At 49.7% G+C, this 14,121-nt stretch overlaps 1 protein-coding gene across 5 annotated transcripts in view; it reads left to right on the top strand.

Annotated features, from left to right (window-relative positions):
• The window catches only part of G2E3 (G2/M-phase specific E3 ubiquitin protein ligase), a 52,437-nt gene extending 38,971 nt beyond the window's left edge, over window positions 1-13,466 (top strand). For 4 of the 5 annotated variants that reach the window (XM_044272499.1, XM_044272498.1, XM_044272500.1 and 1 more), the window contains 3 exons: window positions 8,702-8,874; window positions 10,976-11,184; window positions 12,214-13,466. In XM_044272499.1, coding sequence (XP_044128434.1) covers window positions 8,702-8,874; window positions 10,976-11,184; window positions 12,214-12,443 — 612 coding nt within the window. In that variant the 3' untranslated portion in view covers window positions 12,444-13,466. The remainder of the gene's footprint in view (window positions 1-8,701; window positions 8,875-10,975; window positions 11,185-12,213) is intronic. The other variant, XM_044272503.1, reaches the window with a different exon arrangement.
• The last annotated feature ends 655 nt before the right edge of the window (window positions 13,467-14,121 follow it).

The raw sequence follows: 14,121 nt of genomic DNA, 5'->3' as shown, positions 1-14,121 counted from the left end.
GATTTACAGGGAGTCTGTCACCTCCATATGGCCATATACAGTGCTTACATGGCTCTGTAGCACACCTATACAGGATTGTAACGGTACCTTTGTTCTTTTCTTTAGACTTGCATCAGCAGGAAAAACTAAGTTTAATTCATATGCAAATGAGCACTCGCAAGTGCCCAGGGGTGGCGTTCAGTGTGTAGGTGCCCAGGGGCGGCGTTCAGTGTGTAAGTGCCCAGGGGCGGCGTTCAGTGTGTAGGTGCCCAGGCTGCTCTGCCTTCTTTTCACTTTACTCCTCCCCAGCCTCTGCCTTTGTCCGATCGATGAGGCAAGAGACTTGGAGGGCGGGCAAAGGCAGAGACTGGTGAGGAGTAAAGTGAGAAGAAGGCAGAGCAGCCTAGGCACCTACACACTGAACGCCGCCCCTGGGCACCTACACACTGCAAGTCTAAAGAAAAGAACAAAGGTACCGTTACAATCCTGTATAGGTGTGCTACAGAGCCATGTAAGCACTGTATTTCTCGTGCTTTTTTCCATTGGGGGACACAGACCATGGGTATAGCTTAGAGGTATTAGTAGGAGGGACACTATGCAAATGAAAGAGCTCCTCCTCCTCGGGCTATACCCCCAGACTCCACCAGGAGGAACTCAGTCTTTGCTTAGTGTCTGGTGAAGGAGGTTGACACTCTCTGATTCTACTCCTTTTTGTTATTTTTATTCTAGATGGGGACACAGGTCGGCATGGCGCCTTCCTGGTCCCCCGTGGAGTGCCCGCCGCCGTCTTTGGGACGTTGCCTGGCTGCCTCCATTTCCCCCCAAGAAGATAAGTGGATCCGGGCTCGACCTGTTAGCTCCGGCATCCCACCAGCTGCTGGGACGCCTGCTGCCTACCCTCCTCCAGAGCACTGTTCTCCTGGATTGGAGTCAGAAGTCTGAAGAGGCGCATCCCTGCTGGTCTGGACATCGAGGGAGCATGCTGAGCAGATAAGTGTTGCCCAATCCCTCCCCCTCCCTCTGTGTCTATTTGTCTGTGGCTACCTGGGTGAACTTGAAGAAGGATCCTGATGGGGCACTTTCTTCATTTTGGCACTGGAGTACTGGCATCTCTTCCCCCTTAAACTGTGGGCTTCAGCGCTTCTCTCGTCGGGCCTTGGCTGCTGCGCTCCCTCAGCGCCCGCCGGCAGGCCGCTCCTCCACGTGGTGTTTGTTTAAATCACGCGCGCGCTTATTTTCGCGCATATTTTCGCGCGTGCGCTTATTTTCGCGCGTGCGCTTTTTTTCGCGCATATTTTCGCGCGTGCGCTTTTTTTCGCGCATATTTTCGCTCGTGCGCTTATTTTCGCGCGCGCGCTTATTTTTCGCGCGCTTTTTTCGCGCCATAATGACGCGTTCGGGGAGGCGGAGCCTCGGCATGCCGCTCTGACTCTCCTTACACCGGAGACTCTGTTTGCTCATGGCCGTGCAGCTCCTAATCACTCTACTCCGTTTTGTGCCAGGCAAGCTGGTAGCTCAGTGGTACTGCTGCTGCTGCCCCATGTCCAGGCTTTCTGAGTTCAAAGCCCCTTTCAGCCTTCAAAAATTGTTTATATTATTCTAGATGGGGACACAGGTCGGCATGGCGCCTTCCTGGTCCCCCGTGGAATGCCCGCTGCCGTCCTTGGACGCTGCCTGGCTGCCTCCATTGCCCCCCAAAGAAGACAAGTGGATCCGGGCTCGACCTGCAGCTCCGGTATCCCACCAGCTACTGGGTCTCCTGCTGCCACCCTCCACCAGAACACTGCACTCCTGGACAAGGAGTCAGAAGCCTGATGAGGTGCATCCCTGCTGGTCCTGGAGTCGAGGGAGAAGTTCTGCAGGAGAAGTTCTGCAGGAGCAGATAAGTATTACCTGCATCCCTGCCTTACCCCCCTCCTCCACCCCTCCTCCACGTCCCTGGGGGCCTGCGGTCCCCGCTTGGGCATCTGCCATGTCCAGTGCGGCCGCTAAATTGGTCTTAGTCGCCAAGGCAACCATGTCCTTTAATCCTGTGGCGCTAACGACTCCATCTCTCTCAGTGGTCCCCACAGTGGGTGACTGACTACGAAGAGGCAGCGTGAGCGGCAGCATCCCACCTCGGATGTCTCCGTCTCTCCACCCCCCTCACCTCGCCGGTGGCGCTTGCGGACTGCTCTTCCCCCTCCCTAGGGAGAGTAATCCGAAGGAGAATTATCCGGCTCGGACGAGCCAGGTCCTTTTTGGACTATAGGGCATTTTCAAATACTGTGACGCCAACCACCTCTCTAAGTGGTTTTCCACAGAAGACGCCCGACTACTAACAGGGAGCGTGAGCAGCAGCATCCCTCCTCGGATGGCTCTGGCTCTCCCCCCCCCCCCCCCCCCCCCTCGTCTAGAGGCGCGTTCGGGCGACTCTCCCCTCCCTTAGGGAGCGCAAGTCTGAAGGAGAATTTCCGGCTCTGATTAGGTCATGGAGCGGGACCCCTCGCCTAAGCTCTCCACCAGGGTGGCTGACTTAGTGGTGACTGTCCGAGACACCTTTATTCTCCAAGGGGATTCTCCTCCTTCCACTGGTCAGGAGTTCCCCCTTTTTCCGTCCAGGCAGTCGGAGACTACCATGTTCCCGGTCCATGAGGGATTTTTCCGCGGTCATGTCCAGGGCCTGGGGTGGTCTTAATAAGGTTCTCGACCACCCAGCGCATGAATATACTTTCCTTTCCCTGCTGACGGCGAGGAGAGGTGTCTCCTCCCCCTAAGGTGGATCCTCCGGTGGCCGGATTAGCCAATTATGTGGCCCTTCCTGTCTTAGTCAGTTCCTCTTTCCAGGATGCTGTAGACAGACGCATACTCTCTTCCAGGTCCTTTTTTCGCTGGCAGCGCGTCCCTGTGACCTACCTTTCACTCAGCAGGGGTAGCCAGTGCTCTCTCGGTGTGGTTACAACACCACCACCAGGAACTGGCGGTACGAGATGCGGCTACTAACACACTGGAGTTGGTTCTCCAGATGTCTCAGGCTTCTAAGATTCTTTGCGAAGCTTCTAGGGACATTGTTTCCCTCTTTGCCCGCAGGTTGGCCATCTCTGTCACTCAGCGCGAAGAGATTTGATTGAAGGTGTGGGATGCTGACGCCTCCACCAAGCGTTCCCTTGCTAATCTCCCCTTTGGGGTTTCCAGACCTTATGGGGATCAGCTGGACGAGTTCATCTCTGCATGCCTTTTGCCGTTTCTCATCTGGTAGGCCGTCGCCTGCTTCCTCCGCCGGGGGTCTCAGGTCGCCCGCAAAGAGCCCTTCCTTTGCACCAGCCTTCCCGGCACTAGAGGGCCCAGTCAGCCCGCCCTGCTGCTCCTAGGCCTATCACATGTCCCGATTGCGGAATCCCACCATCGATTCCTGCGCTTCGCCATTATGGGTCGACACTGTCAGTTTGTCGCCCTTCCTTCGGGTTGGCGACCACCCCGCGGGTCCTTGCCACGGTCCTGGACCGCTCATGGCGCTTCTTCGTACCAGGGGCATTCCTTTGCTGCCCTATCGGGACGATATCCGGATAGAGGCCCCCCTCTCTACCGCAGACCACGGACAGCGTCCGGATCACTGTTCAGACCCTGGAACGGTTCGGCTGGCTGGTAACTTTCCCAAACTCCTGCCTCTTCCCGTCCCAGAGGCTCTCCTTCCGGATGGTGATTTTGGACACCTCGGCTGCCTAAGTATTCTACCAGCCTTCAAGTCCTCCCAGGTCCAGGGGGCAGTGTCGCATCTGCTGCGCTCCCCGTGCCTCTCCATTCGAGAATACTTGCAGGTCCTGGGTCTTATGGTAGCCTCTTTCGAGGCCTTCCATATGCCCAGTTTCACACTCGCCTGGCGCAACAGGAGATCCTTTACCTTTCAGCGGGTTCGGGCAGCTCTCCCTTGGTGGCTGTTCCCAAAGAACCTGAGGTCGGGGAGTTCCTTTCTCGCATTCTCCTGGACGATCGCCGCCACCGATGCCAGCATCCTGGGTTGGGGGGGCGTTTTCCAGTCTCGCACGGTTCAAGGAATTTGGTCGGCGGCAGAGTCTCGCCTTCCAATCAACTTTCTGGAACTGAGGGCGATTTTTTCCGCTCTCTCTCTCCTATTGGACCTCTCTCCTTGCGGGCCTCCCAGTGCGGGTTCAAACGGGCAATGCCGCGGCCGTGGCCTATATCGACCATCAGGGCGGGACCCGCAGCCGGATGGTGATGCAGGAGGTGAAGAGAATTCTGACGTGGGCGGAGACGCACGTTCCGGTGTTGTCAGCAGTTTGCATTCCAGGAGTGGACAACTGGACAGCGGACTTTCTAAGCCACAACACGGTGGATCCAAGCGGGTGGTCTCTGCATCCAGAAGGGTTCGAGGAAATCTGCCACAGATGGGACCGTCCGGATGTGGACTTAATGGCGTCCGGGTTCAACAACAAGATCCCAGTGGTCCTGGCTCGCGCCCGAGATCCGGAGGCGTACGGATGGATGCGCAGGTGTCTCCGTGGCAGGACTTCAGCCTCCTCTGTTTTCCTCTCCTACCAAAGGGTCTACGCCAGTTCGAGGCGGAAGGGACTCCGACCGTTCTCATCACCCCAGAGTGGCCTCGCCGCGCGTGGTTTTTTCGGACGTGGCTCGGTTGCTGGCGGACGCCCCATGGCCTCTTCCCGACGGACAGGACCTACTGTCTCAGGGCCCGTTCTTCCACCGGAATTTGCGGTCTCTTCGTTTACCGGCGTGACTGTTGAAACCGCCATCCTGATAAAGATGGGGTTCTCGGATTCAGTGGTTAGGACCATGATCAGTCCGGGGAAGTCTTCTTCCTCCCGGATTTACTATCGTACCTGGATGGCCTTCCTATCCTTTTTTGAGGGTTCGGGGTTCCCTCCCCTTCGGTTTTCCATCTTGATGGTACTGTCTTTTCTTCAGTCTGGGCTTGTGCAGGGACTGTCGCTTAGTTCCCTGTAAGGTCAGGTTTCGGCGCGGGCCGTCAGAGGTCCCTTGCTCTTAAGGGTCCGGTGGTGACCTTTCTTCGGGGGTGGCGCGTTCGGTTCCCCGTATGTTCCCCCTTTGTCTCCTTGGGATCTCAATTTGGTTCTGCGCGCTCTGCAGTCGGCCCCCTTCGAGCCTTTGAGGAGGGTCTCTCTGACTGTTCTCATCTGGACTTCCTTGTGACCATAGCTTCTGATACAGCTACATAGCGTAGTGATTAAAGTTCTGGGCTATTATGCAGTGGCTGTGAGTTCACGTCCCATCACGAGCTTTTAAGTCAGACTGGTGTCGGAGCTGGCCGCTCTTTCCTGTCAGGAGCCTTTCTGGTTTTCCACCAGGATTAAGTTGTGCTCCGTCCAGTCCCCTTCTTTTTGCCCAGGGTGGTCTCTCCCTTCCGCCTTGATGAGGATCTTGTCCTGCCTTCCTTTTGTCCTTCTCCGGCTAACCCCAAGGAATGCACTCTGCATTCCCTGGATGTTGTACGGGTCCTGGAGGTGTGTCTCGCGGCTACTGCTTCCGTCCGCCGTTCTTGGCGCTCTGGATCTGCTTGGCTATTTCCGCGGCTTGTCACGCTTGTGGTGGAGTTCCCCCGGCTAGAATTGCCGTTCTCTCCATTGGGGCGGAGGGGGCTTCCTGGGCAAGACGCAGTCGTGCCTCTGCGTCTCAGCTGTGTACGGCGGCCACCTGGTCGTCCTTGCATACCTTTGCAAATTTTTGTCAGTTGCATTCACTGGCTTCGGCTGATGCGGCTTTGGCCACAGGGTTTTGCAGGCTGTGGTTCCTGTTTGACCATTGGGGCGTTCCTCCTGGCGGTGCTGGTATTTTTTCCCACCCCATGGACTGCTTTTGGACGTCCCATGGTCTGTGTCCCCCAATGGAAAAAAGCACGAGAAAAGGAGATTTTTGTGAAACTCACCTGTAAAATCTTTTTCTCGTCTTTTCCATTGGGGGACACAGCTCCCACCCATTATTCCTGTTGCAGGAGGGGTCTTTAGTTCAGTTTTTCTGTTTCTGGTTGGACCTTATGGCTTGGTCCGATGGTTTCCATGATTTTTTCTTGCTCCTTCTCCTACTGCTTGTGCAACGCCTGAGTTCCTCCTGGTGGAGTCTGGGGGTATAGCCCGAGGAGGAGGAGCTCTTTCATTTGCATAGTGTCCCTCCTACTAATACCTCTAAGCTATACCCATGGTCTGTGTCCCCCAATGGAAAAGACGAGAAAAAGATTTTACAGGTGAGTTTCACAAAAATCTCCTTTTTGCAATATGGAGGTGACAGACTCCCTTTAAATGTGTCCAGGGTTGGAGCTGTCTTGATTGCGGTTGGCAGGGCATTCCACCAGGTAGACGCAGCATGACAGAAAGCTCTGGCTCAAAAGGTTTTTAGTTGAATTCTGGGGGTGGTCAAGTTATTGGATCCTTTTGATCTGAGGTTGTGTGAGGTGTGACGCAGATGCAACATAACCTTCAGGTATCCAGGGCCTAGGTCGTGTAGGGATTTGAATGTTGGCATGCCAATTTTATGGGTAACCAGTGTAGTGAGCGGAGGATTGGTGTTATGTGACAGTGGCGGGGTTGGCTTGTTAACAGTCTTGTGGCAGCATTCTGTACTAGCAGCAGGCGGTGTAGGTCTTTATTAGGGAGGCCTACATAGAGGGCATTGCAATAGTCCAGCCGTGATGTGATGAAGGTGTGAACTAGGGTTGGGAGATCTTCTGAAGGAATGAGGTGCTTCATTTTAGCAATATTCCTTAGGTGAAAAAAAAAGGAGTGTTTCACCACAGCTGAAATTTGGTTCCTGAGGTGTAACTCTTTATCCATCAGTAAACCCAAGCTGTGCGCAGTGTTAGAGCTAGTATGGTCTCAGTTCCCTACCCTCAGTGGTGTTGACGGTGTCTGGCGCTGTATTGCTGTTAGGCGCTGGCCTCCGATGACAAGAACCTCTGTTTTGTCAGCATTTAGTTTAAGCCAGTTTCCATTCATCCACTCCTGAAGCTCGGCTAAGCATGTGTTTATTTTTGGGATTGGGTCAGTCACATCGGGTTTGAATGACCTATATAGCTGGGTGTCATCAGCATAGCAGTGGTATGTTAGACTGTGTTTTTGGATGATTTTCCCGAGTGGCAGCATGTATATGGTAAACAACAAAGGGGATAGGATTGAGCCCTGGGGTACACCATATTTTAGTGTTACAGGGTTGGACTGGAAAGGCCCCAAGGCTACCCTTCGAGTTCTGCCAGCCAGGAAGGAGGAGAACCATTGGAGGACTAAGCCATCAATACCACAGTACTCCTGCAGTCTGTGCAAGATTTCATGAATTACATTTTTGTTATTGTAAAGTGCCAATGTAATAAACTATTTTAAGTAAAGTGATCTAGAAGATGCCTATGTGAAGACTAGCGGGGCTCCCTGTGACAGCCAGATGCCTGTAATGAATTGTCCCCTTGAACTAGAGTTCGGTATCTGATTAGTCGTTGTTCCGTGTTTAATGTAAAAATTGAAAATCATACGTAATCTACTATGTGACAACCTCTCTCTAACAAACCTAAAACCAGCCCAGAGATTTCGACATTCATACTGGTTTGAAAAGTGTAGAATGTTTGTGGGACGACCCCTTTAACTGCTCACAGGCGCCTTACCTGTATTTAAAATGGCACTGAATCACTTTAGCGTAACCCCTCCGTTTTTTTGGGTCATTTTGCTCCCTTGCCGTTAGTTTGTTGATTTTGCTGCTGAAGGCAGTGATTGTCCAAATGACTAAGGAAACGAACAGCGGAGAAATGGATGGGAATTGGTAAGGTAACTGCATTAGAACAGTTATTGGGCTCATAGACACTTTTAGATCGTTTTGAAATGGCTTTAAATTCAAGCCCTGACTTCTATTAACAATTATGCTGTCAGGCTGCCATGTCAATTTGGAACCTTCCTCCTAAGTGCATATGGGAAATCTATTAGTTTAGGAGGTGTCACAAAGATCTAACAGTTGGGTGGATAGGGTGATTTCACACAAAGTATATTTTCAAAAATGCTGATGTTATGGTAGTTTTGAGCCAAAGCCAGGAGGGTGGAAAGTGATTTAGACTTAGGGCCGCTTCACACGAGCGGATGCCGTGCGTGGCATCCGCTCCGTGAAAGAGTGCCAAGACCCGCTGCAGACTGCAGAGGCACGGAGCGGTAACATGACTGTTAATGCTCCGTGCCTCTCTGTGATCTCTTTACTACGAAATCACAGTGACAACTGTGATTTCGTAGTAAAGAGATCACAGAGAGGCACGGAGCATTAACAGTCATGTTACCGCTCCGTGCCTCTGCAGTCTGCAGCGGGTCTTGGCACTCTTTCACGGAGCGGATGCCACGCACGGCATCCGCTCGTGTGAAGCGGCCCTTATAAGGGAACGACTTCTTCCTTCTTCTGAATCCACTTCAGCCTTTGGCCCAAAAAACGGTATCAGATCTGCAGTCCCAAAGTATTAGAGTGAAGTCGCCCATAGGCAGAGTCAAGGAGCCACAGAGGAAGAACGGAAGCCCACCACAGTATGACATATTGGGGGGGGGGGTGATCTGCATCACTTCATGACATGAACACAGCATCTTGTATGATTCCTAAGTTTATGCATAGTCTCTGGCTAGTCTGTGGTTTACACTGAAAGGGACGTCGGAGTCTGTCCCTTACATGCATTTCGTCGTTCTGGAGGATAACAGCACAGTCTGAATAATCTGCCCTCTTCTGTATTGTACAGATCCAGTCTTGTCAGCGGATCAATGAGCTGAAGGCGGTCACTGCTCACTATTTTGACTACCTGCAGAATACCGGTACTTTGCGACTTGTACAAACTGTTAGCGACAAAAGCATCCTGGTCAAGAATATTTTGGCTTACCATGTCATTCGGCGAGTGCAGGGACCGCTCGAAAGGTAAAATTTATGTAAAGCTTCCCAAACAGAACACCCAGTATGCAACTTTTACATTTTATCAATTATTGTGCATGTGTACATCAACTGCAAGATGTAGTTCCCACAGGGCGCCATATACGTGTGTCATTACCGAAAAATGTTATTGTGCCATTATACCCCATGAAGCACTGCAATCGGTGCCAAGAGACGGGCTTCTTTTGTCCTCTCCTTCTCAGCCCCAGTAATATGATCACCAGGACTGACTGGGAAGCAGGGACAGCCCGAAACGTACCGTATTTTTCGCCCTATAAGACGCACCTAGGTTTTTGAGGAGGGAAAATAAGAAGAAAAAATGTTTTTACCAAAAGGTGTGCTTTTGGTGGGTTTGAACTAATGGTGGTCTGTGCATGACACTATTATGAGGGATCTGTGGATAATGCACTGTTATGGGGTGGGGGATCTGTGGATGATGCACTGTTATGGGGTGGGGGATCTGTGGATGATGCACTGTTATGGGGTGGGAGATCTGTGGATGATGCACTGTTATGGGGTGGGGGATCTGTGGATGATGCACTGTTATGGGGTGGGGGATCTGTGGATGATGCACTGTTATGGGGTGGGGGATCTGTGGATGATGCACTGTTATGGGGTGGGGGATCTGTGGATGATGCACTGTTATGGGGTGGGGGATCTGTGGATGATGCACTGTTATGGGGTGGGGGATCTGTGGATGATGCACTGTTATGGGGTGGGGGATCTGTGGATGATGCACTGTTATGGGGTGGGGGATCTGTGGATGATGCACTGTTATGGGGTGGGGGATCTGTGGATGATGCACTGTTATGGGGTGGGGGATCTGTGGATGATGCACTGTTATGGGGTGGGGGATCTGTGGATGATGCACTGTTATGGGGTGGGGGATCTGTGGATGATGCACTGTTATGGGGTGGGGGATCTGTGGATGATGCACTGTTATGGGGTGGGGGATCTGTGGATGATGCACTGTTATGGGGTGGGGGATCTGTGGATGATGCACTGTTATGGGGTGGGGGATCTGTGGATGATGCACTGTTATGGGGTGGGGGATCTGTGGATGATGCACTGTTATGGGGTGGGGGATCTGTGGATGATGCACTGTTATGGGGTGGGGGATCTGTGGATGGCATAATGATGGTGGGGGGGGATCTGTGGATGGCACTGCTATATGTGTCATCCAGGCCTGATGTCCAATCATGCTTCATTAGATATTATAATGAGGATAATACATTTCAAGATGTCGTCATTGACTTACGGGCAACTTCTTGCACATATATTTGCCCATATAATCCTCTGCTCATCTCCATTATCCAGTAGTTCATCAGTTGTTTTGTGTCTGCTGGCACCAGCGATTCACCCACAACTCCTAAGGTTGGTGAGGTGGTGGTTTTGTACACGTTATGTCTTGAATGTATCACTACTGTGTATTAAAACCAGTCATAGTAAACTATGCAGTTTATAAGTACAGTGAACTGTCATGGATTTTCTATAAAGTATTCCCTACAGACATTCTACAGCTTAGGCTACTTTCACACTGCCGTTTCTGGGTCCGCCTGTGAGATCCATTTCAGGGCTCTATCAAGCGGCCCAAAACGGATCAGTTTAGCCCCAATGCATTCTGAATGAATAAGGATCCGCTCAGAATGCATCAGTTTGCCTCCATTCAGCCTCCTTTCCGCTCTGGAGGCGGACACCAAAACGCTGCTTGCAGCATTTTGATGTCTGTCTGGCGATGTGGAGCGAAACGGATCCGCCCTGACTTACAATGTAAGTCAATGGGGACGGATCCGTTTTCACCGAAACAATATGGTGCAATTGAAAACTAATCCGCCTCCTATTGACTTTCTGTGTAAGTCAAAACGGATCCGTTTGCATTATTATTTTTTTGTTCATGGTAATGCAAACGGATCCGTTCTGAGCAGATACCAGACGGATCCGCACCTAACGCAGGTGTGAAAGCAGCCTTAGCTGGAGTTTCTTAATTGACTTTGACATATGAAATATTTGCTTTTGATACTTGTTCTTAACAGCAAGTAGGACATGGAATATAACATTTAGAAATCAGTGGTCATGTTTGTGGTTTTAGGTTCAAAGAAGGCTTGAAGACACTTGGTGTTCTTGAGAACATCCAGACATACCCGACTGCCTTCTGGAGTGTTCTATGCATGACGCCTGAGAAGCTAACAGCAAAAATGCTGTCTGACCTCTTCACTATCACATATCATAGAAGCTTCAGACAAATCCAGCAATGTAATGCCATCAACCTTTGGGAACAGTATTTGGAAGATACAGAAGGTTAGTTTTGTTAGATTATTAGGATCCATATCTTCTACTGTATGGACACCAGTTTTGTTCTTCACTCCGTGTTTATACCTGTGTATCTTGGCACATTGCAGATGGTATAACTTCAGATCCTGGACTGATAATGGCAGAAGAAAAGTAGTCTATTTACACCACGTTTGGTGTGTGAGCTGGGAAACTCTCCTTTCATGTTTCCCTCACATATGCAACTGTGCTATACAGTTGCATACATCTGCCAGTGACTCCATCTGTAAGAAAACCGTACCTAAAATTAGCCTTTTTTTGTTAGGGTACTTTCACACTTGCGTTTTTCTTCTCCAGCACTGAGTTCTGTCAAAAGGGCTCAATGCTGGAAAAGAACTTATCAGTTATATCCCCATGCATTCTAAATGGAGAGCAATCCGTTCAGGATGTCTTCCATTCATTCATTTTTGACTGATGAGGCAAAAAGATAAAACCGCAGTATGCTACGGTTTTATCTCCGGCCAAAAAAACTGAAGACTTGCCTGAATGCCATTTTTTTCCATAGGAATGTATTAGTGCTGGATCTGGCATTCAAAATAATGCGCAGACCGAAAAAAGGTGAGAAAAATAAATGCTGGATCTTTTTTGCCGGATGACATCGGAAAGACGGATCCGGCATTTCAATGCATTTTTCTGACCAGGCATTTTTAAGACTGATCAGGATCCTGATCAGTCTTACAAATGCCATCAGTTGGCATACGTTTTGCTGGATCTGGCAGATGGTTCCGGCGACGGAACTGCTTGCCGGATCACTCTGCCGCAAGTGTGAAAGTAGCCTTAGATACTGTTATAAGAAGGGTATACACCTGTCCTGTCCATAGAAGTCTATGGATAGCTTTGGTGTACACACAGTTGCATTGCACTGCTAAGGCAAAGTACATTTGTGTAAATGTTTCAGCAGTATTGTGAAAGGTCTGGCAACAAAATTTAGAAAATCCCAATTTATAAAACTTCTTTTGTGCTCTATTGTGTTATTAATCTTCTCCATTTCTTGTGCAGATGGTGCTACTGCTGTTTCATTGGAAAATATTTTGAATTTTACAACAGGGGTAGACTTGATCCCACCAGCTGGCTTTGAGCCTCGGCCAACCATCTTGTTCCATTATGGCCATATATTTCCCACTGCAAGCAGAAACACTAACAGCATGGAGCTTCCTGGGAACTGCAGCTATGAGGAATTCAGAAACTGCATGGACAAGGCCATACGCACTACACTAAATAAAGGATAGAAGTGACCTATGTGTGGAAGAAGCTGTCTTCCATCTTGCTGCTGTTAGCTCTTAAGCCACTTGTTATATAGGTGGGATTGACACTGTGGCAGATGACATCTGAAGTACTTGCCTTCTTGCTACAATGCTATGAAAACGTGCAATTTTCTTTTATATTTTCACCAGATCATAAAAGTTGTACGGGTTCAGGAGCTCCTCAGGGAAACTGCATGTCCTCTGTAAAATTACCTTTATTTAAAACCAGGCTTCGGACATTTGGTGGTGTAACTTTGGTACTTTTGTACATCTTCTGTTATCTCTTCGGGAAGGTTAATTTTTTTACTTTAAATGTTGGGCAAACATTTTTATCCTTTTTATGTACTAATTCTAGAAAATGAAATCATGGCTGTGTTTTAAGTGGTGAGATTAAAGGGGTTGCCCATGAATTTTGATATTGATGGCCTATCCTTAGGATAGGTCATCAATATTTAATTGGCAGGGGTTCAACTCCCAACACCCTCAACTATCAGCTGTTCGAGGAGTGAGGTCACTGTACATCAGACACATGGTGCAGGTGCAGTTCAGTCCTATTCAATGCAATGAATAGCTGCAATGCCAAGTACAATATACAGCCCTGTGCTTGGTAAGCTGTGAGGAGGCCGCATCTCTCACAGGAGCTCAGCGGGAGTGGCAGGAGTCGGACCCCCACCGATCCTGAGAATAGGCCATCAATATAAAATTATTGGATAAACCCTTTAGTGGCCCAGACATAGAATCTATTTCTCGCCCCTTCTAAGGGATTGAGTAATCAGATGTTTCCCAGATCCTTTTAAATAGATGTGTAAGGCTACTTTTACACTTGTGGCAGGACGGATGTGACAGGTTGTTCACCATGTCGGATCCGTCCTGCTGCTATTTCACCGGACTGCCGCTCCGTCCCCATTGACTTTAATGGGGGCGGAGCTCTGGCGCAGCACGGCGAAAGCTTCCGGACTAAAAAGTCCTGCATGTCCGGCGGCTTTCGCTGTGCTGCGGTGGAGCTCCGCCCCTTCCCCATTATAGTCAATGGGGACGGATCGGCGGCACGGCGAAATAGTGGCAGGATGGATCAGACATGGTGAACAGCCTGTCGGATCCGTCCTGCCGCAAGTGTGCAATTACAATATTGGCAATAAACATTCTCATCACATAATATTAAGGAACAAAAACTAAATAAAAATATTTGGAGTTTTGTTGAAATTTTGTTGCAATGGAAAAATACATTAGGGTATAATGTATTTTTCCACTGCAACAAAATTTCAACAAAACTCCAAACATTTTTATTTTGTTTTTGTTCCTTAATATTATGTGATGAGAATGTTTTTTGCCAATATTGTAATTGCACTGGTGCAGCACAGATGATCAGACACTATGGCATACAGCACTATTCTCCCGATCAAAAATACTTAAATCCTGACTGACCCAATTTAAGGGTTTGCCAGGATACTGTTGAAATTATAAACAGATGCTAGTTTCATCAGAGCCTTGAAGAAGCACTCCAGGATTTATTTTTCTTGCCTATATAATGCAGGATAGACTGTTCTTAAGTGTCTCTTCTGTATACCTGTTTGTTTGTTTTTGACCTTGGCTATGGTTTTCCTCCTGAATCCTACATTTCCCATCATGCCTGGCTTTGCAGAGTCTCCTCACTCTGCACTAC

Source organism: Bufo gargarizans, chromosome 11 (genome assembly GCF_014858855.1).
Source record: "Bufo gargarizans isolate SCDJY-AF-19 chromosome 11, ASM1485885v1, whole genome shotgun sequence".
Lineage (NCBI taxonomy): Eukaryota > Metazoa > Chordata > Amphibia > Anura > Bufonidae > Bufo > Bufo gargarizans.
Note: the sequence above shows the minus strand (reverse complement) of the source record. Positions and strands in the feature narration are given on the sequence as shown.